The 26,103-nt window shown below is 58.9% G+C and overlaps 2 protein-coding genes across 2 annotated transcripts; one reads left to right on the top strand and one right to left on the bottom strand.

The window, feature by feature from the left end:
* Positions 1 to 303: 303 nt before the first annotated feature.
* ENDOU (endonuclease, poly(U) specific) lies at positions 304 to 8,267 on the top strand. The gene is made up of 9 exons (XM_074164981.1): positions 304 to 361; positions 4,273 to 4,407; positions 5,201 to 5,236; positions 6,218 to 6,389; positions 6,518 to 6,717; positions 6,958 to 7,071; positions 7,154 to 7,260; positions 7,683 to 7,825; positions 8,153 to 8,267. The coding sequence occupies exons 1-9, from the start codon at positions 304 to 306 to the stop codon at positions 8,265 to 8,267; spliced, it is 1,080 nt and encodes a 359-aa protein (XP_074021082.1).
* A 15,660-nt stretch (positions 8,268 to 23,927) lies between these two features.
* NEUROD4 (neuronal differentiation 4) lies at positions 23,928 to 24,923 on the bottom strand. Its single transcript, XM_074164965.1, has one exon. It carries the CDS (start codon positions 24,921 to 24,923, stop codon positions 23,928 to 23,930), a length of 996 nt encoding a protein of 331 aa, XP_074021066.1.
* Between the last annotated feature and the right edge of the window lie 1,180 nt (positions 24,924 to 26,103).

The raw sequence follows: 26,103 nt of genomic DNA, 5'->3' as shown, positions 1-26,103 counted from the left end.
TCACCCCCGGGGGTCAGGCACACATGGAGTGGAGCAACACTGGGATACTGGATTTACCAGCCCTGCTCCCACTCCAGGCACCCTATAATTAAGCCGTGCACATAATGAGTTTTGCCAAAGTTTGGGTGCAGCTTGCCCGTGAAGTCCTCGGTGGCATCATGCTCCTCCTTCCCCCCCTTCCCCCCCCCCCCCCCCAAAGCTCCCGGGGGACCCACATATAGCAGGGAGTGCCAGGGAACAACGTCATTCCCAACCTGCTCTCTGGGAGGCTCTGGAACGCCCAGCCCCACGTCTACAGAGACGATGAAGAGCTGGATCCTCCTCGTCGGGGCAGGAATAGCCCTGGGCTGCGCGTCTGGCAGTGAGTAATGGAGCCTTGCTTTGGCAGAGGGGCTAAACCTGCCGGTGCCCCCGATGGTAAGGGGCCAGCGCCGGGATGAGAGCGGAGGGTGCTGAGGGCGATACCCTCAGCCGGGAGCTGGGCTGTACTGGGGAAGCTGGTTCCTCGCCAGGCTGGATCCAGCAGAGCTTTGGAGGGGAAAGGCTGAGGGATATTCTTGTGCTGGAGGGCTTCCTCCAGCCCTGGGGGGCTCAGCTGGTGGAGATGGTGGTTTATCCTTCTCTTGGATGGGTTGAGGCTTCTCCTGGGTCTTTAGCCTTCCCCACCAGTTGCTGCCCAGTGCATCTTGCTGTGCTCTGGTCATGCAAGCCCACCTTCCTCTGGCTCCTCCAGCCTCCCACACTGGGGGAGGACGAAGGGAAGTATTTTTCTCATACTTTATCCCCAATCTCCCCGTGGGCGGAGGGGCCAGTCAGATGTCATGCCAAACACAACGTGAACTCGGGTGTTTTGCCCTTTAGGACTCTGCGGTTGTTACAAGAGGAGACAGGCTGGGGGAGACGATAAAGAGTAGTGCTGTCTTTAAGGCAGATGCTGTGACAAGTAGTGGCTTGTGGGCACCAGGGTTTGGCTCTCGGTTGACCAGGATCCTGCTCGACTAAGGTACCCTCATTGCCATCATGTTGCACAAAATGTGAACTGTGATCTATTTGCAAGACAGGAGTTCCGTCACTCCTGAGGCTGCCAACGGGCTGGAGCTGGTGTTTCAGAGACAGATGAGTCCCCCCCGGGATTAATGGTGAGGAGTTTTGTGGGACCAGTGGCAGAAGAGGAGCTCCCAAATCTGGCAGGAGGATTTGCTGTGATCTCGTCTTGTTTAATGCAAGCGCCAAGTTATTCTTGCTTGAAGGTGTAACTGGGTTCGCTGTGGCTGGGAAGGTGGGCGGCTTTGCTGGCTTGTGTCGTGGTCTCTCCTTGGCACACGTGTGGGACCAGAGCTACCAGAGCATCACCCCGACGGACCTGTCTGAGCTGTGACACCTTCACAGTGTAATCACTTGGCTTATCCTGGGCTGGGCAGGACAGCGGTGGGAGGTTTTTGCTTGATCATCTCACAGACAGCTTGCACCCAGGGTTACATGTGGTTTCAGGGGCCAGGAGCATGTAAATAAAAATTTGGGGAGCTCAGTTCATCAATAGCTCTTTTGTTGCAGGTTAATTTGTCCTTCAAACGGGCCCTTTTAGAGTCGGGGTTGGTCTTCGGTCTGCGTTTGCACAGTGCAGTGAGTTTTTGAGTCAGGCCAAGGACTGAGGCTCTGAGAGGAGCCGTAACTCGTGTCCGTGCACTAAACGAGGCTGAGATCCGCCGGGAGGGCTCCGTCACGTCTCGGACGTTTCCCCACACCTTGGCGAATGGAGCCGCTCAGGAAACGGCCCTGCGCTTTTTCGGTCAAGGCTCTTCTTGGCGGAAACGAAAGGGAGTTTGTTCTTGTCCAAAAACCTGTGCTCAGGGGAGGGATGGATCTGGCCGAAGGGCTGAAAATGAGAAAGAAATGTTTGTCTGGCTTTTGTGCAGCCAGAAAATATCCTCTGGCTGGACCGGCCAGATACCGAGTGAGTATTGGAGCGTTGCTGGCCATGTCCTTCTGTGTTGGCCACTGTCCCTTGGATGGTGGAGAAGCCTCGGCAGCCCACAGCTGAACCCCTCGGGCAACGGTGCAATGCAGAGCCTCCTCTGCAAAGCTCCCGTCCTTGCCTGAGTCACTGCACGTCCCGGTATCAGGGCTTTGCTGGGACACGCTCCGGCAGCACGTGCCCCAGGACTGGGAACGTCTCAGCGGTGACTGATGTGTGGGCAGTTTCTGCCTTGCACAATTGCTCCAGGATTGCTGCTGGAAAACGAGCCTGGATGCATGATTCAGGATGATTTATCCTGGCTGTGGCTGCAGGAGTCAGAGGGATCCATCCTGGGGACAGGGATCTCAGGTGCCAGCACCATCGGAGCTCCAGACCCAGCTCCTGTGCTGAGTGGACTGGGGAGACTGGGGGTGTCTGGACACCATGAGCATCACTCGCCACCCAAACCATGGGATGGCCCTTCCCTCTGCAGCCCTTCCCAGGAGCAAAAATGGGACTAAAGTAGCATCAAGGGCTGGTGGTCTCCAGGAGCATCTCGAGCCACCCCTTCCTACTAACACCCCTCTTGTTATAAAGCGGGTTTGCAGAAAAGGACCCAGTGTCCAGAAGCCAAATGGGTGTCAGCAGTGTCTCTTTGCAGCAGGGTCCACCAGCTTGGTCTGGGTTGGCTGGTGGGGAGAAGAGGTTCTCCCCCTCTCATCAGCACCTGTGGGACCTTGGTGATGGGGTTCCGAAAAGCACAAGTAATTTGGGGGAAATGCCAGACAACAGAGTGAGCAATGCGGTTGTAGGGACAAGCCATCAAGCGTGACCAACACTTGGAGGTCACTCTGGTCGCTGCTGTATCAGGAGTTGCCCTGAGGGTGTGTTTCACCTGCTGGAGATCAAGGCAGGTGACCCAGAGGTGTCTAAGGTGCTGTGTGATTGCAGGGTTGCAAGGGAAAGCAACACCCTTTCCTCCAGGGATCCCTTTACAGGCAGCCGGGTTGGGACATGGCTTCTCAGGGTGTCCTTGGAGATGGTCACCTTCCTGGCTGGAGCAAAGGGATGCCCAGAAAGCCATGCCCAGGCTGTCTGGTGTCCCATTACAGAATCACAGACTGGTATGGGGTTGGAAGGGACCTCTGGAGATCATTTAGTCCACCCCTCCTGCCAAAGCAGGTCCACCCAGAGCAGGTTGCACAGGAACATGTCCAGGCAGGGTTTGAATGTCTCCAGAGAAGGAGACTCCACCACCTCCCTGGGCAGCCTCTTCCAGGGCTCTGCCACCCTCAAAGGAAAGAAGTTTCTCCTCATGTTTAGACGGAACTTCCTACGTACAATTTTGTGCCCATTTCCTCTTGTCCTGTCCCTGGGCACCACTGGAAAAAGACTGGCCCCATCGTCCTGACACCCCCCCCTTTAAGTATTTACAGGTGTTGATAAGATCCCCCCTCAGTCTTCTCTTCTCAAGCCTAAACAGACCCAAGTCCCTCAGCCTTTCCTCATAAGAGAGATGCTCCAGGCCCCTCAGCATCTTTGTAGCCCTCAGCGTACCCTCTCCAGCAGTTCCCTGTCCTTCTGGAACTGGGGAGCCCAGAACTGGACACCCCATTGCTCCCATCAGGAGCTGAGGATAAGGCACCTTCCCTAAACATGCAGTCTCTGGGCTGTCTCTTAGACAAACCCCATGTCCTTGTCCCCTACAGCCCCTCTTTACTTGACAGCAAGTGTCCACTGTCCTTCTGAGACATGGCACTTGCTCTACTCTGGCCACAGCTTGAGCTGCTGCATTATTTTTAGCTTTGCCACCGTGTGTAATAAAGCACACGCTCGACGATACATTTATCATCTAAATAGCTGGGGAAGGAGCTCCCAGTTTTCCCAGCATTGCAGAAAGAGTGATGGCCAGGTCACAAACAAGGGCGTCCGGAATGTGGCACCACTCCTCCGGGCCAGGGACAGTGGGACCTGGGGCACTCCTGCTAAGCCTGGCATTAAAGGGGTGAATCAGAAGGAGCAATTAATGGCCAAGAATGTGTTTCCTGGTGTGAAGTGGCCCTGACGTGGTGGTGGACGTCCATGGCCAAGGAGAAGTGACCCATGGAGATGGGTCCTGAGGATTCAGCCAGTCGAAATGCTACCCCTGAATGCTGACAAAGGACCCCAAACTGCTCCGGGACAGGAGCCTGGTCCTTCAGGCTCCCCCAGGAGGGGAGCGTGGGCAGGAGGAAGGATGCTCCTGGGTCATGGGTGGCTGGGGCAGGGTGGTGGGTCTGTCCTGAGGACCACCCTGTTGTTTCTCTCTCCCAAAGACCTCTACACGGCCCCTGACTCCTGCAAGGGACGCTGCCAGGAGCCCTACAGCCCGGAGGACGAGTGTCACTGCAACACTGAGTGCGAGTGGCACCGCAACTGCTGTGAGGATTACTACAGGCTCTGCCGAGAGGGTAAGCATCCGTCCCCGCTGCCGGGGGGCTCAGGGGAGGTTGCTCGCCCCCAGAACCCAGCTGAGGGGTGCAAAGGGATTGGTTTCAAGCCTGTGTCAATATGTGTGTGTTATGGTTTGAGGAACCCACAGCAATTTATTGTCGTTTAGACAATTATTCTCTCATGTGATGACCCCTCCCCAGCCAAGAAAGGGAATCAGGGAAAAACAAGGAAACACAAAGGCTGAAATATAATTAGATTTAATAGAATAAGACCATGTAATTAACATTAATAATACCACTATCGATCCCAATACCAACACAAGGACTATCCCCATCCCATCAGCAGAAGCTGGTCCCCCCCAGCAGGGACAGCCAATGTGGGACCCTGCGAGCGCTGGGGCTTCGGGAGGAAGGGAAGGGCTCAGGGCTCCGGCACCGGGGCAAGGAGTTCCCAGCCACCAAGGTGGGGGAAGAGAGAGAGAGAGAGAACTCCTCAGCAAAGTTTCTAATTTCTATGGAATGTGCTGTTCATGGTATGAAATAACCCTGTTGGCAGCTTGGGACAAGTGCCCAGGTCTCACACCTCCTCATCCCCGCACCTCGAAGCACTGTGATCTTGAATCCTGCACACCATAGTGGGCTATAAAGTAAATATTTTCACCGATTCAGACAGCAGAGGATTTTAAAAGTGCAGTTCTCCCAGGCATTAGAAGATAAATGAGTCCTGTGTCCCTCAGACCAGGGCAGAGTGGTCCTGGGCAGCCCCAGCCCGTGTCTTCATCACCCTGAGCTCCTTCTCCTTTCCCTGCAGGTGGGGAATGGGATGAGGATGCAGCTCGCACCCGCGGTGAGTAGCTCCGCTCCTGAGCGAGGGCCATAAACCACCCCCCCAGCTTCACCCCAGCTCGCTCCTCTGGGGGTCGGTGGCATCGGGGTGTCACGTTGGTATCTGTCCCTGTCCCTGCCCGTGTCACCCCATCACCCACTGCCCCACACCGTGGCGTGTCACTGAGGAGCAGACGGTGGAGTGAGAGCCCCGGCATCGCCTGTTCACCAGCAGCGTTACCTCCCTGCGCCCCAGCCAGGGGACGTGGGCCGGCACCGAGCCGCCAGGGATGGGGGCAAGTTGGCTTCTGCATCCCCTGGTCACCGCGGACCTGAAATGTGGGAGACGGAGGGGTGTTTCAAAGAGCAGTGTCATGTGGAGGCTGAGGGGAGACCTTCTAACTCTCTACAACTCCCTGAAAGGAGGGTGTAGAGAGTTGGGGGTCCGTCGCTTCTCCCAAGTGACAAGTGATAGAAGAGGAAATGGCCTCAAGTTGCGCCAGGGGAGGTTTAGGATGGATATTAGGAAAAATTTCTTCACTGAAAGGGTTATCAACCATTGGAAGAGGCTGCCCAGGGAAGGGGTAGAGTCACCATCCCTGGAGGTATTTAAAAGCCGGGCAGATGTGGTGGTGAGGGACATGGGTCAGTGGTGGTTTGGGCAGTGTTGGGTTGATGGTTGGACTCTATGTTCTGAAAGGTCCCTTCCAACTGAGACGATTCCATGATTCTGAACCTGGGAGACAGGGACTGATGCTTCCCAGCTCACCCAGTGCTTAATGAAAGGCTCTCATTCCTCCAGCCCAGGGGCTGGTTCTTGTCCCCAGGGCATGGTGTGTGTTGGGACACCCCTGCCACCATTGCACCCCTTGACCTGCTGTGTCCCAGGATTGTGACATCCTGATGCAGCACCCAACGCCGCGTCACCCTCGCTTCTCCGTGGCTGATCTGCAGCCTTAGGAGCTGCTGCCTGCTCTTGCCAACCTCCTGCCTCTCCTTTCAGAGGGTTTCTCCAGCAGCCGTGATGCCATCACTGACGAGGACCTCCTGCAGGTGTCAGAGCAGCTTTACAAGGCGGACCACAACAAAGCCCGGCCCACGGACATCGCCATTAACCCCCAGTACCAGGCGTCCCCCGACGAGACGGGTGACCAGGAGGACCGGTCCCCACTGCCGTGAGTCTGCACCAGCATCCTCAGGGGGGTGGCGAAGGGCCACCACAGCAGAGACCATCCAGCCAGGGAGGGCTAGTTTAGGAAGGGACCTCTGCTTCCTGGCTGAGTGCAGGATCCACTCTCTCCAGGCTCTACAGATACGTCAATGAGAAGCTTTTCTCCAAACCCACCTATGCCAGCTTCATCAAACTGCTGGACAACTACCAGAGGGCCACCGGCCGGGAGGAGGAGGTGACGGCTGAGGAGCTGAGGGAGCAGGACAACTTCCTCCGGGAAGTGATGAAAACCGAGCTCATGAAGAAACTCTTTGCCTTCCTCCACAAAAAAAGTGGGTCTGGAGCAGGGCAGAGCTGCTCGGGGTGGAGAGTGTGGTCCCTGCAGGTTGGGGATCCCAAAGGAGAGACCAGTGGAGTGGGGGATGAACTTGGAGGATACAGACTGGAGGGGAATGGGAGAGGGCTACCAGGACATGGGAGAATTGAGCTGGGTTGCTCTTGAGTGATAGAGGTGGGGGACCCCTGGCCCCCTCCCAGGACACTGCTCCCACCTCATGTCCCCTTCCCTGCAGACCGCTATGGCTCTGAGCAGGAGTTCCTTGCCGATTTGAAGGAGATGTGGTTCGGGCTCTACTCCAGAGGCGACGGCGAGCAGGACTCCAGCGGCTTCGAGCATGTCTTCTCAGGTAGAGCCCGCGCCAGGAGGACGGGGGCTTCGGGAAACGCTGGGCTTGGGGGAGCTCACCCCAGGGTCTCGCTTGTGTTTAGGGGAGGTGAAAAAAGGGAAGGTGTCTGGATTTCACAACTGGATTCGCTTCTACCTGCTGGAAAAGCAGGGCACTGTCAACTACTTCAGCCACAACTTTGAGGGGCCGGTAAGTGATCCCAGGGGGTCCACAGCTGTGCACCAGCTGGGAACACCCCGAATGTGCCACATCCTGAATCAGCCACATCCCAAATCAGCCACATCTCGAATGGAGTGAATCAGAGGCATCAGAGATGCTCACATCCCCTCTGGCTCCGTGTGTGGACCCTGGGATGGAGACAGGGTGGGAAGGTCCAGAAAAGACCATGAAATGGGCAAAAGGGGCTCCAAGCCCAAAAGTGAGAGATTTGAGGTTGGGGGCTCTGTCTGGTGGCCCCTCAGACCAGCTGAAAGCTGCTCTGGATCCATCCCTGGAGAGGTTGTGAGGATGCCCGGCTCCGTAGGCAGATGGGCTTTTCTTGAATTCCCTGCCCTGCGGCACCCGGAGCCCAGCGGGGCCAGGGGGCTGATCCCCGAACCCCCTTTCTTTAGTGGGACACCTACCCCGATGTGCTGGGGCTGCAGTTCAGCTGGGATGGCTTCTACAAGGAGGTGGGCTCTGCCTTCATCGGCTCCAGCCCCGAGTTTGAGTTTGGCCTCTATACCTTGTGCTTCATCGCGCGTCCTGGGAGGGCGTAAGTACCATGTGTCCGTCTGCATCCGTCTGTCTGTCCTCTGGCCCTGCAGCCAGCAGTGCCCTCCTGAGCCCCATCAGCAGCCGAGTGGGTCCCCAAGCCCCACACAGCTCTGGGGATGGAGCAGCGCTGGTTGGGGACACCAAGGGCACCCCAGAGATGCCGTTGTGGGGCTCAGGGGTGGAGCAGTGCTGACTGGGGACACCGAGGCCACCCCAAAGATGCCATTGTGGGGATCAGGGATGGAGCAGCACTGGTTGGGGACACCAAGGTGGGGATACCACTCCAGGACAGAGCAGGGCTATGATCCAGGCTGTGTCCCCACAGATGTCACCTGAGCCTGGGTGGCTACAGCCTGAGCATCCAGACCTACCCCTGGACCAAGTCCACCTATGGCGATGGCAAGAAGTACATTGCCACCGCCTATGTGATCTCATCCTGAGACTGGAAGATGGGGGGTGACCACAGCCCCACGCTGGGGCCCTGAGCTGCCCCACACCAGGGACCCACAGCACTGGGCAGGACTGGTCACACTGGAGGTGGACGGCCGTGCCCTGGGACCAGCGCAGGGCACTGGAGGGAGCCAGGCAGGACGGTGGTGGCCGTGCCCTGCGTGGAGGCAGCGAGAGGATGGAGGCAGCGGCTGTGGCATCCCCCCAGTGCCACCGAGTGTCATGTCCCCCAGTGGCAGCAGAAGAGCAGGAGGAAGCGGGGGGGGCTGGCAGTGGAAAGGAGCACCCCCAAGAGAAATAAATACTGACCCTGAACGGAGAAGTGTCCGATTCCTGGGTGCTGGTCCCCCTCCCCGCCACTTCTGTGCCAGGGACAGGGCAGGTACTGGCCCGGGGGGCCGTTGGGACCCCCAGCTGGTGCCAGGGCCACATCCACCCACACACCAAGCCTCCAGCCCCGGAGCTCCCCGGTACAGCTAGTGGCAGGGGAGGGGGGATACACGGACACAGAGCAAAGCCTGTGCCTGCGGTGATAGTCCCCCTCTACCACTCCAGGAGCCCTGTCTGGGGTTTGGGGGGGCTGCAGCCTCCCATTCCCCCCGGGCAGTTGGTCCCCCAGCTGCAGGGTGGCACTTGTGCCTGGCGCCATGGGAGGGCACTTGTGCCACTGGGAACTGGTTATTTGGGGAACCCAGGGGTGGGGGACAGCCGAGAGCCCCAGGACTGGGGCATCTTACCAGATCCAGCCCCTCACTGCCCTGGATCTACTGGTGTGAGATGGCGGAGGAGTGGGGATACTGGAAAAAGCAAGCTCCCACCAGACAGGGTCAGTAACACCATCTGTGCCACTTACCCCTCCAGTGTGGCACCCAAAACTTGTGCCCTAATTCCTTTATCCACCCCCCCACCCCAGCTTCTCCGGGTGCTGTGGGCTCAGCCTCACTCCCTGATGTCCCTGAGCCCTGGGGGTCCTGCCCCAAGGGTCCTGCCCCGAGGCTTCGCCCCACTCAGGGACCGAGGAGACATCTGAGCTGCTGGGCCCCTGGGTCTCTGTCCCCGAGGCAGCTTCTCCTTGGGGGCTGTCACAAGGATATTGGGGTCTGCAGAAGGTGCATCCTCCATCCTCGCCCAGCTGCGCCCTCCCTGGGGGGCTGTGGGCCCCCAGAGACCCCCCAACCCCACACCCAGAGCTGGGGCTGCTCAGGGCTCCAGGTGCTTTTCTCAACACTGCACTGGAGGGGGGGGGGCAACAAATCCAGAGCCTCCTTGGGCAGTGGGACCCCCAGGATGACACCTCCCATAACTCGATTCACTGCCCCCCAAGCTGGTCCGGGGAAAGGACGTGCCACTCTTGGGAGGTGACAAGGACCCCTGCCAGCCCCATCCCTGCCTGACGATGCCAGCCCTAACGAGAGCTCCCCGAGGCCCTGGGATCCCATCATTTCCCCCATCCTCAGCCCCCTCTCCCGCTTCCCCCCCCCCCCCCCCAGATTTGGGTGGGCAGGACTGCCACCAGCTCCGGGCAGCCTTTTGCCCCCCAGTTCTCCTGCCTGTCCCCCCCGCGCTGGCAGGGCAGGCAGCAGCCCAGGTCCCAGGGTGGGGATGCTGCGCGGCAGCTCCCGGGCGGGAGCGGGGAGATTGGAGCTGCCTGACAGATGGCCGGCTGCAACAGTTCCCGGAGAAGGGGTGGGAGTCCCCGCACCATCTGCCAGGGGTCACAGGTGACCCCCAAACCCCGCCGCAGGGGAGGGGGGCATGCCACAGCTTGATTTATAGAAATGTACTGGGAAAGAGGGGAAGAGGCGGTTTGGGGGGACCTGGGATGGGTGCGGGTCGGTGCCCTTCCATGGGCTTCCTGCCCGGCAGCGTGGGCTTCACTCCTCTCCCGTGCCCCAGAGCTGGGGTGCAGCGGGGGCTGTTTGCAGGAGCCGTGGGGGGGTTAAGCTGTGGGTTCAAGCGCTGTGGGGCAGCCCCGGGGCCCTGGCCAAGGCAGCTTGTGCCAGCTGGTAGATGCTCTCATGGGGGGGTGGTTTGTATGGGGCAGGGAACAGCCCGGCTGGGGGAGACGAGGATCTTCTGGGCACCTTCCTCCTTGCTCCAGCCCATCCTGAAGGTCTGGAGCGGAGCTGTCGGGAAGCAGTGGGTGGGTGCTGGCACTGGACCCAGTTCCTCCTCCTGGTTCTGCATCCCTCAGCCCACTCCCTTTCCTGCCAGCCTCCCCACCAGCATCCTTGATGCCAGACCTCTCATCTAGAAGGACCCTGGTGGCCCCAGGCATCACAGACCACAGTGACGTCCCCTGCCCACAGGTCCCCTGCACCCAACAGTCACAGCCAGCCCCACTCCCAGGGCTGGGAAGATGTTTTTCCAGCATCCATTTCTGGGGTGAAAGGAGGCAAAACCTTGCAGAGAAGGGTCACCCACCCTGGCTCAATTTGCTGCCGTGGTGGTGGGTGTAGTGCAGGGGGGACTGGCCAGTGCTTGGAGATACTCAGGTGATGCTGGGGAGCTGCTCTGCGCTTCGTCCACATCTAGAAGGAACCCCCCCTGGTTGCAGTAAGCTGGGCAAGGAGGGCTGAGGTGGGCACTTTTCAGGGTACCTGCTGGTCTGATGCAGTCCCTGCCTCCATCAGAGTGGGAGGCAGCAGCCTGCCAAGGTCATATCCAGCTGGCCAGGCCAGGGGGAGTACTGGAAATCCAGCCGTCAGTGGGGCTCCCCGTACCCTAAACTCCCTGGCAGAGGCTCCACAGCATCCTCCGCAGCATCATCCCTCTACCTGAAGGACCCCCTGGTCCTCCCCGGGGCCAGCACATCCCCCCTGCATCTTTCTGCCCTGGGGTCCTTCTCCCTTTGGCCAGGGGGGCCAGCATGGGGGGACCCTCCGGCTTCCCCCCAAAGTGTTGGGAACTCAAACAAAACGAGGGGAGAAGAAAGAGAAGGGCAGGAGAGGGGTGGAGAGGAGGGGCAGGTGTCAGCAAGCTGCCTCCAGCCATCTGTTGCCAGCTCGGGGACTCCGGGCCCCCCCCCCCCAGCTCCACGCCTGACGGGGACAACGCTCGCTCTCGGGGGGGGGACACACGACACTGTGCGGTCGCATCCCCCACCTGAGCGCAGCCACGTTGGGGAGTTTCGGAGGGGGGTGCAGCCCTCCCTCCGTGGGGCTCCTGGGCTGCCCGGGTGCCTTCACCACAGCTGAGCTCACGGGGGGCTCAGGGGAACGTTACCCCCCACTCCCTGCATGGAGGGAATATTGGGGTAACCCTTTGGCTCCCCCCAAAATCTGTCTGCCCAGATGTGTCCCCTCCTTGCAGACGGGAGGGGTGGGCGCAACGACCGCCTGCAAACCAGGGCCAGGGCTTGGGCTCCTTCACCTGATCTGGGCCAGCCCAGTCTGAAACCCGTTGCCTTGGCCCTGTGGTGGAGACGCTCCTGATTTACACCACTGTTAGGAGAGCCAGACCCTGGGCAGAGCTCTGTGGGTGTGATTTTAAGCTGCTAGCACACACAGGGTGGGTTTTTCCCTATGTTTTCCCCATTTTTCCCGTGCTGTGCCAGGCACAGAGGACCTGGAGGAGGAGAAATGAGAGTCTGGCCGTCTCCGCATCCCTCCCCTGCCCTGCCAGCCCAGGGACAGCAGTGCTCCCTCCGTCCCTGGAGCCTCTCAGCACTGAGGTTTATGCAAGGCCAAGATGAACGCCACCTGGATGAGCCGCTGTGCAGACAGTGGGGCAAGGAGGGCTTCCCTTTGAGTGCCCGGGGGGCTGGGAGACACCCACAGGGCGTGCAGAGCTCAGCTCCTCCAGAGAGGCAGGCGGGACACCCCAAGCATCTCCCAGGATACCCGCACGTGTGTGCCCCAATCATTCCCCTGCCCCTGGGCGAGGTGAACCACCCTGGGGGGCAGGCAGGGGAGGTCCCCCCTGTTTTGAAGGAGAGATGCTGGAAATGCGGGGTCCTGGGTGGAGGGATGCTCTGGCACCCACAGGTCCTTGGCCCAGCTCATCCGTCGGGTCTCACCTTGGGAATAGATGAGGTTTCTGAAGAGATCCCTCCAGGATTGATCCTGGCACGGCCCATGGCAGCCCAGGCGTTATATCCGAGCTCTGGAGAGCCGCAGCCCCGGGTATCACCACCAGCTCCCGGCCATTAGCGCTTTTGCAAAGTGAGGATGAAGAGGTTTAGGGCTCCATCTGAGCCCCCAAAAGGCAAAGCCTGCTGCATTATAGCCTAATCCGAGAGGCCTTGGGGACCGCGACTCTAAGTGGAGGCTCTCTAATCCCCTCCCGTAAACGATATGGCACTAACTACCCCGATGGGACTCTGGCCACATCTGGTAGGATGTTCCTGCCGGGAGTGCCCGGCAGTACCTTTTGCTAAGAGGATGAGGATGCAGAGGGGAATATGCTAAACCATTTACGCCGCGGGCACTTTTTTTATCTGCCACGATCAGATGTCTGAGCTGGCAGGATGGGATCTCCATCTGGATGTAGGGCCCCGGCGCTCGGCTTGTTCCCTCCTCACCACCGCCGCTGGAGAAGCACCGCTGGGGTGGTCCTACGAAAAGCCCAGTGTGGATGCATCCATCTCCCTCTCCTGGGGCTCAGAGTTTTAAGGGGAGGCAGAAATGCCCCCCATCGATGTTTCCCGTGCTGTGCCCCATTGCTGGCATTGCCATCCGTGGTGCTTGGCTGTATAGTGAGGGAGATGCTGTCCTGTGTATGGGAGACTCCGAGGTGGCTCAGGAACCCCCTTTCCCAGCCCTGAGCACAAGTTAACCGAGAAAATGACCCAAAACAACCCAGCCCCCGCATGCGCGGTGGGCTCCGTGACCAACCAACTAAAGGGACCCCAGGGGCAGCGTCCCTCTTCTCCCCCTGCACGCCCGGGGATGCCAGAGAGACGGTGGCAAGGGTCAAGCCCCACCGCAGTGGGGGTAGGAGAGTTTTCGATGGTAAATCCTCCTCTTACAGTGATTTACCCTGAGAATGAAAGGGGTGGGGAGAGCAGAGCTCCCCCCGCGACCCCCGAGCCACCAGGGAGGGGATGAGGAGCATCGCTGGCAGCTGGGCTGGGGGTCCCACCCCCGGAGCAGAGGTTAATGAGAGCCGCGGAGCCGCGGCGGCCGTTAGCCCATATGGACACACGAGCGGCGGCGGTCGAGGGGGGGTTGGCGCGTGCCAGCGTCCTGCCCCTCGTTTGGGGTGGCAGAGCCCCCCTCTCCTCTGGTGCTACCACAAGTCAGCTGAGATGCAGGGTGAGGGTGCTGATGCCCCAATCGGGAGCTGGTCCCCACATCCCTCCCATCACAGAGTCACAGAATCCCAGAGTCACAGAATCCCAGACTGGTGGGGGTGGGAAAGGACCCCTGGAAATCATCTCCCCCAACCCCTGGCCAGAGCAGGGTCACCCAGAGCAGGTCCCACAGAGTCATGTCCAGGCGGGTTTGGAATCTCTCCGGAGCAGGAGACCCCACACCCTCTGGGCAGCCTCTTCCAGGGCTTTGCCACCCTCACAAGAGAGAAGTTCCTCCTCATGTTGAGACGGAACTTCCCATGTCCCAGTTTGTGCCCGTTGCCCTTGTCCTGTCACTGGGCACCACTGGGAAGAGTCTGGCCCCATCCTCTTGTCCCCCCACCCTTTAGCTATTGCTCAGCATCGATGAGAACCCCCCTCAGCCTTCCCTCCTTCAGCTGAACAGCCCCAGGTCCCTCAGCCTTTCCCCAGCAGAGAGATGCTCCAGTCCCTCATCATCCTCGCAGCCTCCACTGGACTCTCTCCAGCAGCTCCCAGTCCTTCTTGAACTGGGGGACCCAGAACTGGTCCCAGTCTCCATCTGTGGCCTCCCCAGGGCAGAGCAGAGGTGGGGGATGACCTCCCTCCACCTGCTGGCCACACTCTTCAAGATGCACCCCAGTTTGTGTCCTGTCACTGGCCACCACTGGGGAGGGTCTGGCCCCATCCTCTTCCCCCCCCAACTTTAGATATTGCTCAGCATCGATGAGACCCCCCCTCAGCCTTCTCTTCTCCAGCTGAACAGCCCCAGGACTCTCCACATTTCCATCCCAGGGATGCCCTTCCCATGCTCAAATAAACACCACTGGGGAGAAGCAGGACCACAACATGTCACCTGGGGTGGGGTCCCAACACCTCCCAGGGCACGGCAAGGACCGTGATCCTGCCATCCCGGGGCAGGGATGCCTGCAGTGCCGCCCCACAGCTGCGTCCGGCCGTTGGAGAGACAAGCCGAGGTGGCGTCCGTCGCCCCCCTCCCCGCGGTTGGGCTAACGGCCTGGACCCCGCTGGGCCCCCTCCGCACCCCTCTCCCGCTCCCCGCGGGGACGCCGAGCAGCCAACTGTTCCCCGCCGAGGCCGGCGAGCTGCAGCCTGGGCTAATCCAATCCATCAGGGGGGTAATGAGCTATGAAAGTGCGGATTCAATTAAGGGGGATGGCGACGGAAGGCAGAGCCCGGCGGCAGACGGAGAAAGGAGCCCGCTCCCCTCTGAAAGGGTCCATCTGTGCCGCCGTGTCCCCTCTTTGTGCTCCCTGAAAGAGCCGCCGAGGCACAAAAGCCGCCGCGTCCCCGCCGGGCGCTGGCGCTGCACAAGGGTCCGGGGGTCCCGGCAGCCCGGGGGGGGGGGAAACTGAGGCACGGCATGGTTAAGGGAACCACTTACAGCACCCAGGGCAGGGTTTGGAGGGTAAAAGTGTGCACCCATCTCCCTGGATGGTGGGTGCAATCCCCTTTGTAGGTGATTTAATTTTGATTTGTGATTAGGTGGGGTTTGTGCAGGGCTGCTTGCCCAGGAGCTATTCCAATAGCCCAGCACGGCTGCTTGCCCAGGGTCCCATCCAGACCCCCCATGGGGGCCTGTGGGCGGCAGGATGAGCCCACAGTTTTGGGTTGGTCCCCAGGGCTGGGCTGGTCCTGGGGTCACCTGCCTTTCGGTGCCCGTCCCCTGGAGCAGAGGGGTTTCATGTTTGCTGGGCAGTGACATCCCAGTATCCCCAACAGCCTCCAGGCACCTCCAGGGCTGACACTGGCTTGGGCATCTCGTGGGCACGTGGCCGGACCCAGCAAGCTCAATCCTTTGCAGAAGCTTATATTGAGTCACCACATGGGGGAGAGCAAGAATTGGGGGCTGTGCCTCAGTTTCCCCCTCCGGGAAGGGCTGGAGGAGGTGGCAGTGCCCTGGGTAGGGGGCATGTGGGGTCCCCATCACCTGCCTGCCCTTGGCTCTGGGGCTCCTCCTGCATCACTTGGGCTGGAAATACCCCCCGAGGCCTCTTCATCTGAGAGGCTCCCGCCTGATTACAACTTGGGAGGGATTGGGCCGGGGACGAGTTTAAAGACGGGATTATTCCTGTACAAATTCTGATTAAACCGTCCCCAAACCCTCCTGCTACAAGATTAAGCCGAGCTCTAATCTCGCCCGAGCAGCAAGACTTCGTCAATAACTCCAAATCTCTCCGCTGTTAGTTTATCTGCTGGGGATTAAGCTGGGAGGTTCCTGAACTTGTATTATAATATAAAAATAAATAAATAAACCCAAACCCACTGTGTGTGTGCTCTGGGCAGTGCCCAACAGCCACCATCTCCCGTGTCTCAGCCAGGGATGGGGCTGAATGAAGCTCCCGGTGCCACCCAGATGCCAACGCAGGCTCTGGGGACTGCCCAGGGCTGCCTGTCCCTGCCTGTCCCTGCCTGTCCCTGCCTGTCCCTGCCTGCGCTACTGTCGGCCCAGGGTGGCCCTGGTCCCATCCCCTGAACTGGGGATGTTCGGGGCTGCCAGCCCTTGTGGGAGCCCAGGCCCTCATGTGCAGGACAGTGACATGCTCTGCTCTCGCAGGACACGATTTGTCACCCGACAGCAGCCCTGGGCGGTCACAGCCCCCAGCAGAGCAGTCTGTGGGATGGCTGTGGGGTGGCACAGCTTGGGGACAGGCTGCCGGGTCTCCACGAGCTCCTCTGGTTGCCCAAGTGTTTTCCACTTGCTCTGCTGGAGCACCAGGGCTCAGGTCCAAGTGACACCCCAGGAACGTCCCTCAAATGTGATTTCTGAGGCTTCCAGACCAGGGCAGATGGTGGGACAGGGGGAGAAGGATGAAGTGCTGCAAGTGGCATCCTCTGGTGCTCCTGGTCCTCCCCCACCCTGGCCACTGCTCCTGGCGAGCCCAGTGGGGTGAGACTCACGGTGACATCTGTGTCCCCTTCTCTCTGCATGCTCTGGCTCTGCTTGGGACACTGAAGAGGGGCTCAGGAAGGAGAGGACCCTGTGAGAAGGGCCCTTCTGCTGCTCAAGCTGGCACAGGGTAAATATTGCCCAGGTACCGAGGGGGTGACACCTCTCCCAGCCACATTGGCCCTCTTGGTCACCTTGAACTCCCCTCGGGGTCAGCCCAGCCCACCAGGACCCCCACCAGCATCAGGGTCAGACCAAGAGCCAGTAGCAAAATCCTTTTGGGTGTCAGGAGGACACCCAGCACCTTCGGAACCAACGTGGTCCCCGGATCCCATTGCAGGGTGGGGATGGGTATGTCCGGGAGACCCGGGGTGGCTGGGAGATCCGGGGGGGCCCCAGAGGCGAGGGATGCTCTAGTGCTGGCCATGACTGGACCGAGCAGATGCCGGGGGAGCGCTTCCCTTAATCCCCTGGCCCAGTCCCCGCTGCGTAAACACTCTGTACAGCTTTGCAAACAGATTGAACAGCGGCTGAGCCGGAGCACGGCAAAGAGCTTAGGGGCTTGGTGGAGCCAGCACCGGGATTTGTGCGAATTACCCGCCCCGCGCCACTGGGATGGGGAGCACCGTCCCATCTCCGCTGGGCTGGGTGTGGGAAGGGGTCCTCGCCTGTGTCCCCGGACGGGGAGGGCAGCAGGGTGGTGAGAGCAGCCATGGTTCCCCAGTTGGATGCATGAGGTGCAGCTTTTGAAAGTTCAGAGGGATTCCCAGCCTGGGACATCATAGAATCATGGAATGGTTTGGGTTGGAAGGGACCTTAAAGCTCATCCCGTTCCACCCCCTGCCCTGGGCAGGGACACCTCCCACCAGACCTGGTTGCTCCAAGCCCCGTCCAACCTGGCCTTGAACCCCTTGAACACAGTGGAGGGCCATGGAGATGCCAGGAGGGCTGGAGCCCCTCTGCTGGGAGGACAGGCTGAGAGAGTTGGGGGGGTTCAGCCTGGAGAAGAGAAGGCTCCGGGGAGACCTTGGAGGCCCTTCCAGTCCCTCAAGGGGCTCCAGGAAAGCTGGGGAGGGACTCTGGATCAGGGAGGGGAGCGATGGGACGAGGGGGAAGGGTTTGACACTGAAAGAGGGGAGATTGAGGTGAGATGTGGGGAAGAACTTCTTTGGTGTGAGGGTGGTGAGAGCCTGGCCCAGGTTGCCCAGAGAAGCTGTGGCTGCCCCATCCCTGGAGGGGTTCAAGGCCAGGTTGGAGGGGGCTTGGAGCAACCTGTTGTGGTGGGAGGTGTCCCTGCCCAGGGCAGGGGGTGGATTGGGATGAGCTTTAAGGTCCCTTCCAACTTGAACCATTCTATGATTCTATGACCTCCAGGGATGGGGCATCCACAGCTTCTCTGGGCAACCTGGACCAGTGTCTCATCGCCCTCAGAGTGAAAAATTTCTTCCTCATATCTCATCTATGATAGAGATGTGACAGCTGAGGCTGCCCAGGCTCTTCTCCCAGGTGTCCAGCCCCACAGCGCATCCAAAGGGACCATCTCCTCTCCTGTGACATTGCCTGGTCCCATGCTCCAAGGACCTGGGTGGCCGGAGACGCACACACACCGCGCTGGGGCTCGGTGGGATGCTGGGCGGGTAGACTGGGAGGTGCTGGATGGTGCAGGGATGGGGACACACCGTGCACAGGAGTCACCCGCCTGCACAGTTACATCCAGGACCAACTGCGACTCATGGAAAGAAGAGATTTGTCCTGGAGACTGCAAACATGCGAATGATGGGTGGGTTTGTCACACAACGGTGTGAGCCTGAGGGTCACGGCTTCGCACAAGCCCAGCACGAACCCTCGATGTCTGGTGGGTGCAGACGAGATGCCTCCTGGCACATCCCAGGTTCCCCAGCATCAAGCACAGTGCCACCATGTTGATCCTCTTGGGACCATGCGCGGCTCCTCTCCCACCGACCTGCACTAATCAGCAAGAAAGTTAGTTGCCAAAATCTGATGTCCCCAAGGGGGGAAAGACGATTAACTCAAGAATCAACAGTCTGATATTTCAGCTTAGTGGGAAAATCCTTGTGGTTTCCCAAGCTGGGCACATTAGGAGCTCAGTGGCTCACGGTGTTATCAGATTACAAACAATATCAGAATTACAGCTTTTAAATCTGGGTTTTAAAAAGACTTAGCAATTATACAGCTCTGGGCACTCCCCCGCCACTCGGGAAACCAGGGCGACTCAGAGCCAGGACCCTCAGAGCCAAGAGTTGCTCCCAACTGTGGTTTTGCCATCGTTGACCATGTGCCTGGCTGGTGCTGGACACCCCAACTGCTGCCATGGGAATGAGGGACAAAACATCCCTTCCTTGAGGTCTTCTCCACCTGCCCAGGAAAGGATGGTGTAGGAGGTTCTTCCCAGCTGGACTTTCCAGCTCTGATGGTCATCCTTCATCCTGCACGTTCCTCAGCCATCTTTCTCCCTCCAGTATCCTTGAAAAAAGAGTCCTGGTTTTCAGGCAGCTCCCTCAGGGATGGGGCTGGGTGCCGGGGGGACAGGAGGGGCTGGAAGGGCGGCTCTGCCACCTGAGCTGACCTCCATGTGGGCCCAGGTGGAGACCCCGGAGTCAAAGCAACATCCAAGAGGTGCCTGGAGTGGTCCCCGCTCTGCCTCCAAAACTGATGCTCATCCAGCCATGGGAGTTGCAGGAGGAGATGATGGACCATTGGAGGCTCCTGGTACCTGCTCCAGCCTCCTGAGGCCTTCTCCCAGGAGAAGGAGCATCCTCCAATCTCAGCTGTGTCGTTATATAGGAAGGGGAGAGTTTCTAACAAGGGCTCCTTTGTCCTCGATGCTAATTAGTCACTAAGGCTACATAAGTGCAGCTGAAGGACTCGCTCGCAGGGCTTGGCTCCTGGGTACCCAGTTGTCCCCAGCGTTTCTGTGGGTCCTCACTGGGGCTGGTGACCAGTGGTGCTGCCTCCCCAGATGCCCTTTCCCAGCACCCAGACCCCGCCTGCTCTGTCCCCCCCCGGCTGTGGGACCTCTCCCAGCCTCCCCCCACGCTGGGAAGGGGCTGCAGGGACCCACCAAGGCACAGTGGGAAGAGAGTCCCCACCTGGGCCACCCCGAGGGGAAGAGGGACCTGTGCCAGCCCTGGGGAGCATGCGGTGCAGCGAGTGTGCCAGTTCTCAGCTCCTGGCCATCCCACAGCCCCAGCAGAGCCAAGCGTCAGAGCCATAGGGGATTTGAAGGAGCCCAAGTGCCAGCCAGCAGAGCCACGGCCCCAGAGCTCCTTGTGGACTGCAGTCACACAGAGGTATTCCCTTGCCCCCCCACCCCCCCCAACACGCGTGCCGGGGGCCAGCTGTGTTCTCACACGCCCCTGCACACACGCAGCCCCGGGGGGGGCGGCGCAGGAGCAGGGCAGCGTTTGCCCCAGCCTGGCACGGCTCCCTGCCCTCTTGGCACAGACTGGGGCTGCTGGAAGGGGCGATTCCCCGGCTGTCGGGCACACACACGCCCGGAGGGACCTGGCACCGAGACGGGCTTGGCCACTGGCCAGCGAGTGAAGGGCCATGGCGGGGGGGGGAGGAGGAGGGGGCGCACAGCTGGACCCTGGGCACCAGCGGGCAGCCGGCCGCTGTCCTCATCCCACGGCTCCCAGAGCATCGCTGGGGGGTCACGCTGCCGCCAGGGGTGTGCTCGGGGGTGTGTGCACACGTGTGTGTGTCTGTAGGTGTCCAAGGGTGGGTTTGTGTGTATGTGTGTGGGTTTGTGTGCACACGTGCACATTTGTGCAAGGCCATAGGTACGCAATAACGGAGCTGCGGGAGGGTTGTGAGTCTGTGTGTGTGTGCACAGATGTTGTACCTCTGTACCTACACACGCATCTCCCCCTGTGTGCACACGTGTGTAAGTCTTGGTGTGGTTTGAATGAGTGTGTGCATATATATGTTGTGCACACAGGCTGGGAAGGGTCTCCCCACTTCCACAGACTGCAATAACCTCCAATCCACGGTACAGAATGGGCAGGGTAACACCCATCCCCAGGTAGAAGCATCCCCAGGAGGACCATTCCCCAGAGAAGCATTTCCAGGTAGGTGCATCCTCAAGTAGGTGTATCTCCAGGTGGGTGCGCTCCCAGGTAGGAACGTCTCCAGGAGGAGCATTCCCAGGTAGGTGCATCCTCAAGTAGGTGTAATCCCGGGAGGAGCATCCTCAAGTAGATGCATCCTCAAGTACATGCATCTCCAGGTAGATGCATCCCCAGGTAGGTGCGTCTCCAGGTAGGAGCATCGCCAAGTAGGTTTAATCCCGGGAGGAGCATCCTCAAGTAGATGCATCCTCAAGTACATGCATCTCCAGGTAGATGCATCCCCAGGTAGGTGCGTCTCCAGGTAGGAGCATCGCCAAGTCGGACCATCCCCAGGTAGGAGCATCCCCAAGTAGGAAGATCTCCAGGTAGGTGCATTCACAAGCAGGTGCATCCCCAGAAGAGACATCTCCAAGTAGGTGCATCCCCAGGTAGAAGCATCCCCAGGTAGGAAGATCCCAAGGTAGGTGCATCCCCAGGTAGGTGTATCCTCAGGTAGGTGCATCCTCAATAGGTGCAACCCCAGGTAGGATCATCCTCAGGAGGAGCATTCCCAGGTCAATGCATCCCCAGGTAGGGGCATCCCCGGCCCAGCCCACCCCCAAAATCCAATGCTCCCCCCTTCCTTGGGGACACACAGGAGCCCTCCTCTCCTCGCCAGCCCCTGCCCAGCTCCCTCCTGCTGTGCGGCTCAGCCCTGTCCCTGCTCGGGGCTGCAGCGTCTCCCCCAGCCCATCTTGGTGCAGCTACAGCTGCGGGTGCCCCCAGAGAGCCCCCCGCCCTCGCCCTGCGCCGGGCAGTGCCAGCCGTGTGCCGGGCACAGCTTGCGGGGATGCGGCGCTCGGCAGCTCCCACCGGGCTCCCGGCAGCAGCCGGCGCACAGGGTTTGGGGACGGAGACGCACTGAGGTGTGCGAGGACACGTGGAACGGGGGGTCCCCACGCGAGAGGCCCCCACGGCCGCCAGAAGCTGTTTTGGGCTTTTCAGTGCAGCTGGGAACCGAGGGCTCGTGGGTGCTGGGGGGGCCGGGTGACGCTCGCCCCGCTCTGGGGAGGGGTGAGGGCTTAGACGGGGTGAAGCCAGGTCACCCACGTCCCCCGTACCTTCCTGGAGCCTCTGCACGGCCACGGGAGCAGAGCCGACACACGTGTGTGTGTGCTGGCACGTGTCACACCCTTGTGTGCATGTATGGGCTGCTCACAAGAGTGTGCACACACAGATGTGCACAGGAGAGAGCATCAGCACGTCTGTGCACGGCGTGTCAGCGTGCACACGTGCAAAGGGCCACCTGCGTGTGGTTGTGCACATGGGTGATATGTGTGGGTATGGGCATGTCCATGGAGGTGCACACGTGTGTGCATGTCAGGAGCAGTACATGCGCGACTATGTGCATGTTCATGTGCGTGTCTACATGTGTGTGCATGTGTGTTCATGACATGCACCCCACACAGGCTGGGCAGAGCCAGCAGCAGCTCCGTAAATGCACCCACATTCACTCCACAGCCGAGTCCACCACCCCAGTGCCTCTGGAAATTACCTTCCCAGGGGATCCCATGGCCACTGCTGGTCCCATGGCCAGCACTAGCCACCACCAGCAGCCCATGGAGCCCAGCCATGGGTCAGAGATCCCAGCTGGACCTCAGCACAGGGGAACGGGGATCCTCTGATTCCCCCCAGGCAGCCCCTCAACACCACCACCACCACGCTGGAGACCACAGAAAAGGAGACAACAGCCCCAGGGCAACGCTGCTTGAAACAAGACCACAACTTTATTTGAGCTAAAAACCCGATTCTGCTTTCTTTACAAAAGGATAAACATTTGCTCTCGGTACAAAAGGGAAGAAGCCCCAGGACCCAGGGGCTGGGCTGGGATCTCCAGAGCTCAAATCATCTCCAAATTCCCAACTCTATACAAAACACCTCTGCAAAACAGGGAGGTTTGGCCAGTGGGACATCAAAAATAGTTGCCTGGATTTTCTTGAAAAAAAAAAAACAAACCCAAAAAATAGTTGCATAGCCTTTAAAAGTTATTGCTCATCTAGAAATAGAAGGGAATGGTTGGGAGCTGCTGGGCACCATCAGCCTCCAGAATCCAAGAAATGGCCCTGTTAAATATGTAGTTCAACATTAAATATGTAACCCCTTGGTTAAATACTTGGTTTCATCATCAGAAACTAGACCGTGAGGGCAGGAGGAAAATAAATTAAATAAATAATGGCTAATAAATAATCCTGGAGCAACAGCACTGCAAAAACCACACGTCTCCACAAAGCTAACTCCAACTAAGCACTTGGGAGTCAACTGGAACATGAGGAGGTTATTCAGCACATCCCACATTTCATGTAACATGGAAGGAAATAAATTAGACCCCCCCCAAACACACACACACAGAGTAAATAATAAATAAAACGGGAAATTAAGACACAATTCTTTTGGCAGGATGTTCTTCAGGACACGGATGGTGAGAAATGACACTACAGACCGTAAGAAGACGTGGTCCTAGTCAGGGTTCAGCTGAGAGCTCCTCTTCCAGCCAGGGTATTTGTGCTCTGGAAGATCAACACTCCCTTAACGAGGTTGCAGGAGCTGTGTGCTGAGCTCGTGGTGGTTGTGGGTCACAGGTGAGGTCTGAGGCTCAGAAGAAGATGGGCAACCAGGCTCAGTGCAGGAGGAGAGCGGTGGAGGGACCATCTCAGAGAAGCTCTGAGCCTGGCTGGACCACGGGACGATATGGTGACAGCAAAGATAAGGTTCTTCATTGGGTGGGAAGCTTCAAGTAGGAGCAACCATGTTGGTCTTCTGCAAGTGATTGAGATCATTCCCACCTCTGCCAGCCCATCTGGCCATGGCTGAACTGGGAAAACCATGACCCATCAGAGCCTGTGGAAGGGGAACCAGTCACCCCAAGGGGCAGGAGGGGCTCGTCTCCACCTGATGCGAGACAGAGGTGTGCCCATACCCCACCACCCCAAGGAGGGGGGAAAAGGAGCCGTAACATCTTGGCAATGGACCATCCCAAGTGCTGGAGTGCGTTCAGGCGGAAAGTCCTGCAGGGTGAAGCCACTTTCACGAGCATCTCTGGGGGAGAGGGAGTGGGAGGCAACGGCTCGGCTTTCGGTGGTGGCTCCTCAGGGTTCAGCCATAGGGAAGGGTTCACGTGGCTCCTGGGGACAGCTCGGAAACCAGCAGGGTGGTACCAGCGCAGAGCTGGTGGCAGAGGACAGAAGAGCCAGCTGAACCTCCCATGGTGATGTCCTGCAGAGATGCTCACAAGTCTCTCACCCCGTGGCAGCGATTTCCTCGCTCCGGTTGTGTCCGTTCTAGAAACAGCTCCACAAACTTCTCTCTGCGTCAAGAATTTGAGTCTAACTCTGCTTCGCTACTCATTGAAGATGGTGTTGAGCTGGGGCCCGGCCACGTGGTGTGGGTAGGACTCGTAGCTCATGTCTATGGGGATCTCATAGCGGGGGACCGTGTTTTGGAAGTGGGAGGCATGTCCATGTGCTCCCGCCAGGCTGACTGAGGGATAGTGGGCCATGAAGGTGTAGGATTTATCCAGGTCTGGAGACCCATCTTGCTTCAAGGAGAAGTTCCCGCTGATGCTCAGGGGTGGTGTCAGGGGACCCTCATAGGGGGGAGTGGTGCAGTCAGAGGGATGGTTTCCAAAAGAAGCATCCACCAAGCTCTTGAAGGTCGGAGGCTTTAAATGCAGCAGATGGGTTTCCATGGTCCCGTAGGGTGGGCTTGGGAGCCCTGGGGACTGGTAGCTGAAGGAGTGGCTGGATATGGCCGATTCACACACCGGGGACTTCTCTTCATGCTTCTCCAGGAACAGGGTCTGCGGTCCCAGCTGCAGACAGCCAGCCACCAGGTTGCTGGTGGGCTGGGACAAGCCCTTGCAGAGCATCTCCACAAAGCTCTTCCCTTCAGGAGTCTGCCCCGTCTCGAGCACCTCAGAGAGAGCCCAGATGTAGTTCCTCGCAAGCCTCAGTGTCTCAATCTTGGACAATTTCTGAGTCTTGGAGTAGCAGGGCATCACCCTCCGCAGGTTGTCAAGAGCATCGTTCAGACCATGCATCCGCGTGCGCTCCCGGGCGTTGGCCTTCACCCGTCGGGCCCTGAACCGCTCCAGCCTCGCCTTGGTCATTTTCTTCTTCTTTGGTCCTCTCCTCTTCGGTTTTTCCCCATCATCCTCTTCCTCCTCTTCTTCCTCAATGCTGTCGTGTTCTTCATTCAAGCCAGACATCAATCCAAAAGTACCTTGCCTGCTGTCCTCCTCCTTTAGCTCCTCTTTGGAGCCCAACGTTTCATCCATCCAGGTTTGGGTGCTCACGAGCTCTGCCATCTCTTTGGGCTTGGCATACGTCTTGGTCATCTCTGACCTCTGCAACGAGGGGACAAGGAGATGTTAGGGAATTCCAGCAGGAGAATGGTGGAATGGTGAGGGCATTAGGAACTGGGGTCAAAATCATCTTCCAGAGGCATCAACTGCTTTCTGTCCACCAAAGGTACTTACAAAATCTATTTATCCATCACCTCTCTATTTACCTACCTACAGTAACTTCTGCTGAATTTTTTGGGGAGCCACTGAAGCCTCTCCATGGGCCCCAGCAGCTCCTTTCTAGGGCTCAGGACTTCTAACAATTCCATTTTGGGGTTATTCCCACTCATGAGTCCCTCCCCTCGTGGCTTCAACCCTGACTGCGGGTTGCAAAAGGGAGCACAAAAGTCAAGGTCCTCCATCTCCGGAGATTTTCCTGCCTGAGCTCTTCTAACCTGAGCATGTTTGCTTCAACCTTCGTTCCCCTCGGCTGTAACAAACACAGTCACACCGCACGGACCAGCCTGGGTTTCATGTTAATCAGCCCCCCAAATCCTGTCATCGTGCCTGACTCATTTAATAAAGCTTAGCATCTAAGCAGCTTTGCTGAAAGTGTGCTGCCCAAGCCCTGGCTCCATGGGCCCTGGCCACCCCATGTGGAAAATCCTGCTTTTAATATGCGTGATGGAGCCCACGGGCTGGATTAGGGTGTTAATTGCTGCCCACAGCCATCGTATCCCCAGAGGACCATGTGGCCCCAATTAACTCTTCAGCGAAGTAATAGGGGGTCCGTCAGATACTTGAAAATCTGGTGGGTGAAGGTGGTGAGGGGACCATCTCTTGGACAGGATGGTCTTTCCATCTCTTGGATGGGTCTGGCTGAGGCAGGATGGAGAAGGTCCAAAATGTGAAGGTTCTGGTGGGACCATGGGGCTGCACCTGCTTTGTGTGGTGAAAGCAGCCCAGAAAAGGCTGCAGATCTTCTCTAAACCCCCTCCAGGCTGCACTCTGAGGGTTATTTCACTCCACCCTTGGAGACCTACCCCAAACGCAGCATCCCTGCCTCCACCTCCTGTCCTCATTGGTCCCGCACACCACAATCCATCCCAGAAGAAAACCAGCCGGTTTGGGGCTGTGTTCAAGAGGAGACCCCAGGGTCCTCCCCCGTTCCCTGCACCCCACAGCACAGTATTCCCATGGAAATGTTTCAGAGCACTGTCTCTTTGGAAATCCA

The sequence above is a fragment of the Numenius arquata genome, chromosome 29 (assembly GCF_964106895.1).
Source record: "Numenius arquata chromosome 29, bNumArq3.hap1.1, whole genome shotgun sequence".
In the NCBI taxonomy this organism is placed as follows: domain Eukaryota; kingdom Metazoa; phylum Chordata; class Aves; order Charadriiformes; family Scolopacidae; genus Numenius; species Numenius arquata.
This window is presented reverse-complemented; position numbering and strand designations above follow the sequence as displayed.

What these genes read in the sequence shown, in the direction of transcription:
- ENDOU (XM_074164981.1), top strand. Translation starts at nt 304, where the DNA reads ATGAAGAGCTGGATCCTCCTCGTCGGGGCAGGAATAGCCCTGGGCTGC. An exon ending in CTACAGGCTCTGCCGAGAGG is followed by an intron (nt 4,408 to 5,200) that starts GTAAGCATCCGT and finishes CTTTCCCTGCAG; the next exon opens with GTGGGGAATGGGATGAGGAT. An exon ending in TGCCTTCCTCCACAAAAAAA is followed by an intron (nt 6,718 to 6,957) that starts GTGGGTCTGGAG and finishes CCTTCCCTGCAG; the next exon opens with ACCGCTATGGCTCTGAGCAG.
- NEUROD4 (XM_074164965.1), bottom strand. Translation starts at nt 24,923, where the DNA reads ATGACCAAGACGTATGCCAAGCCCAAAGAGATGGCAGAGCTCGTGAGC.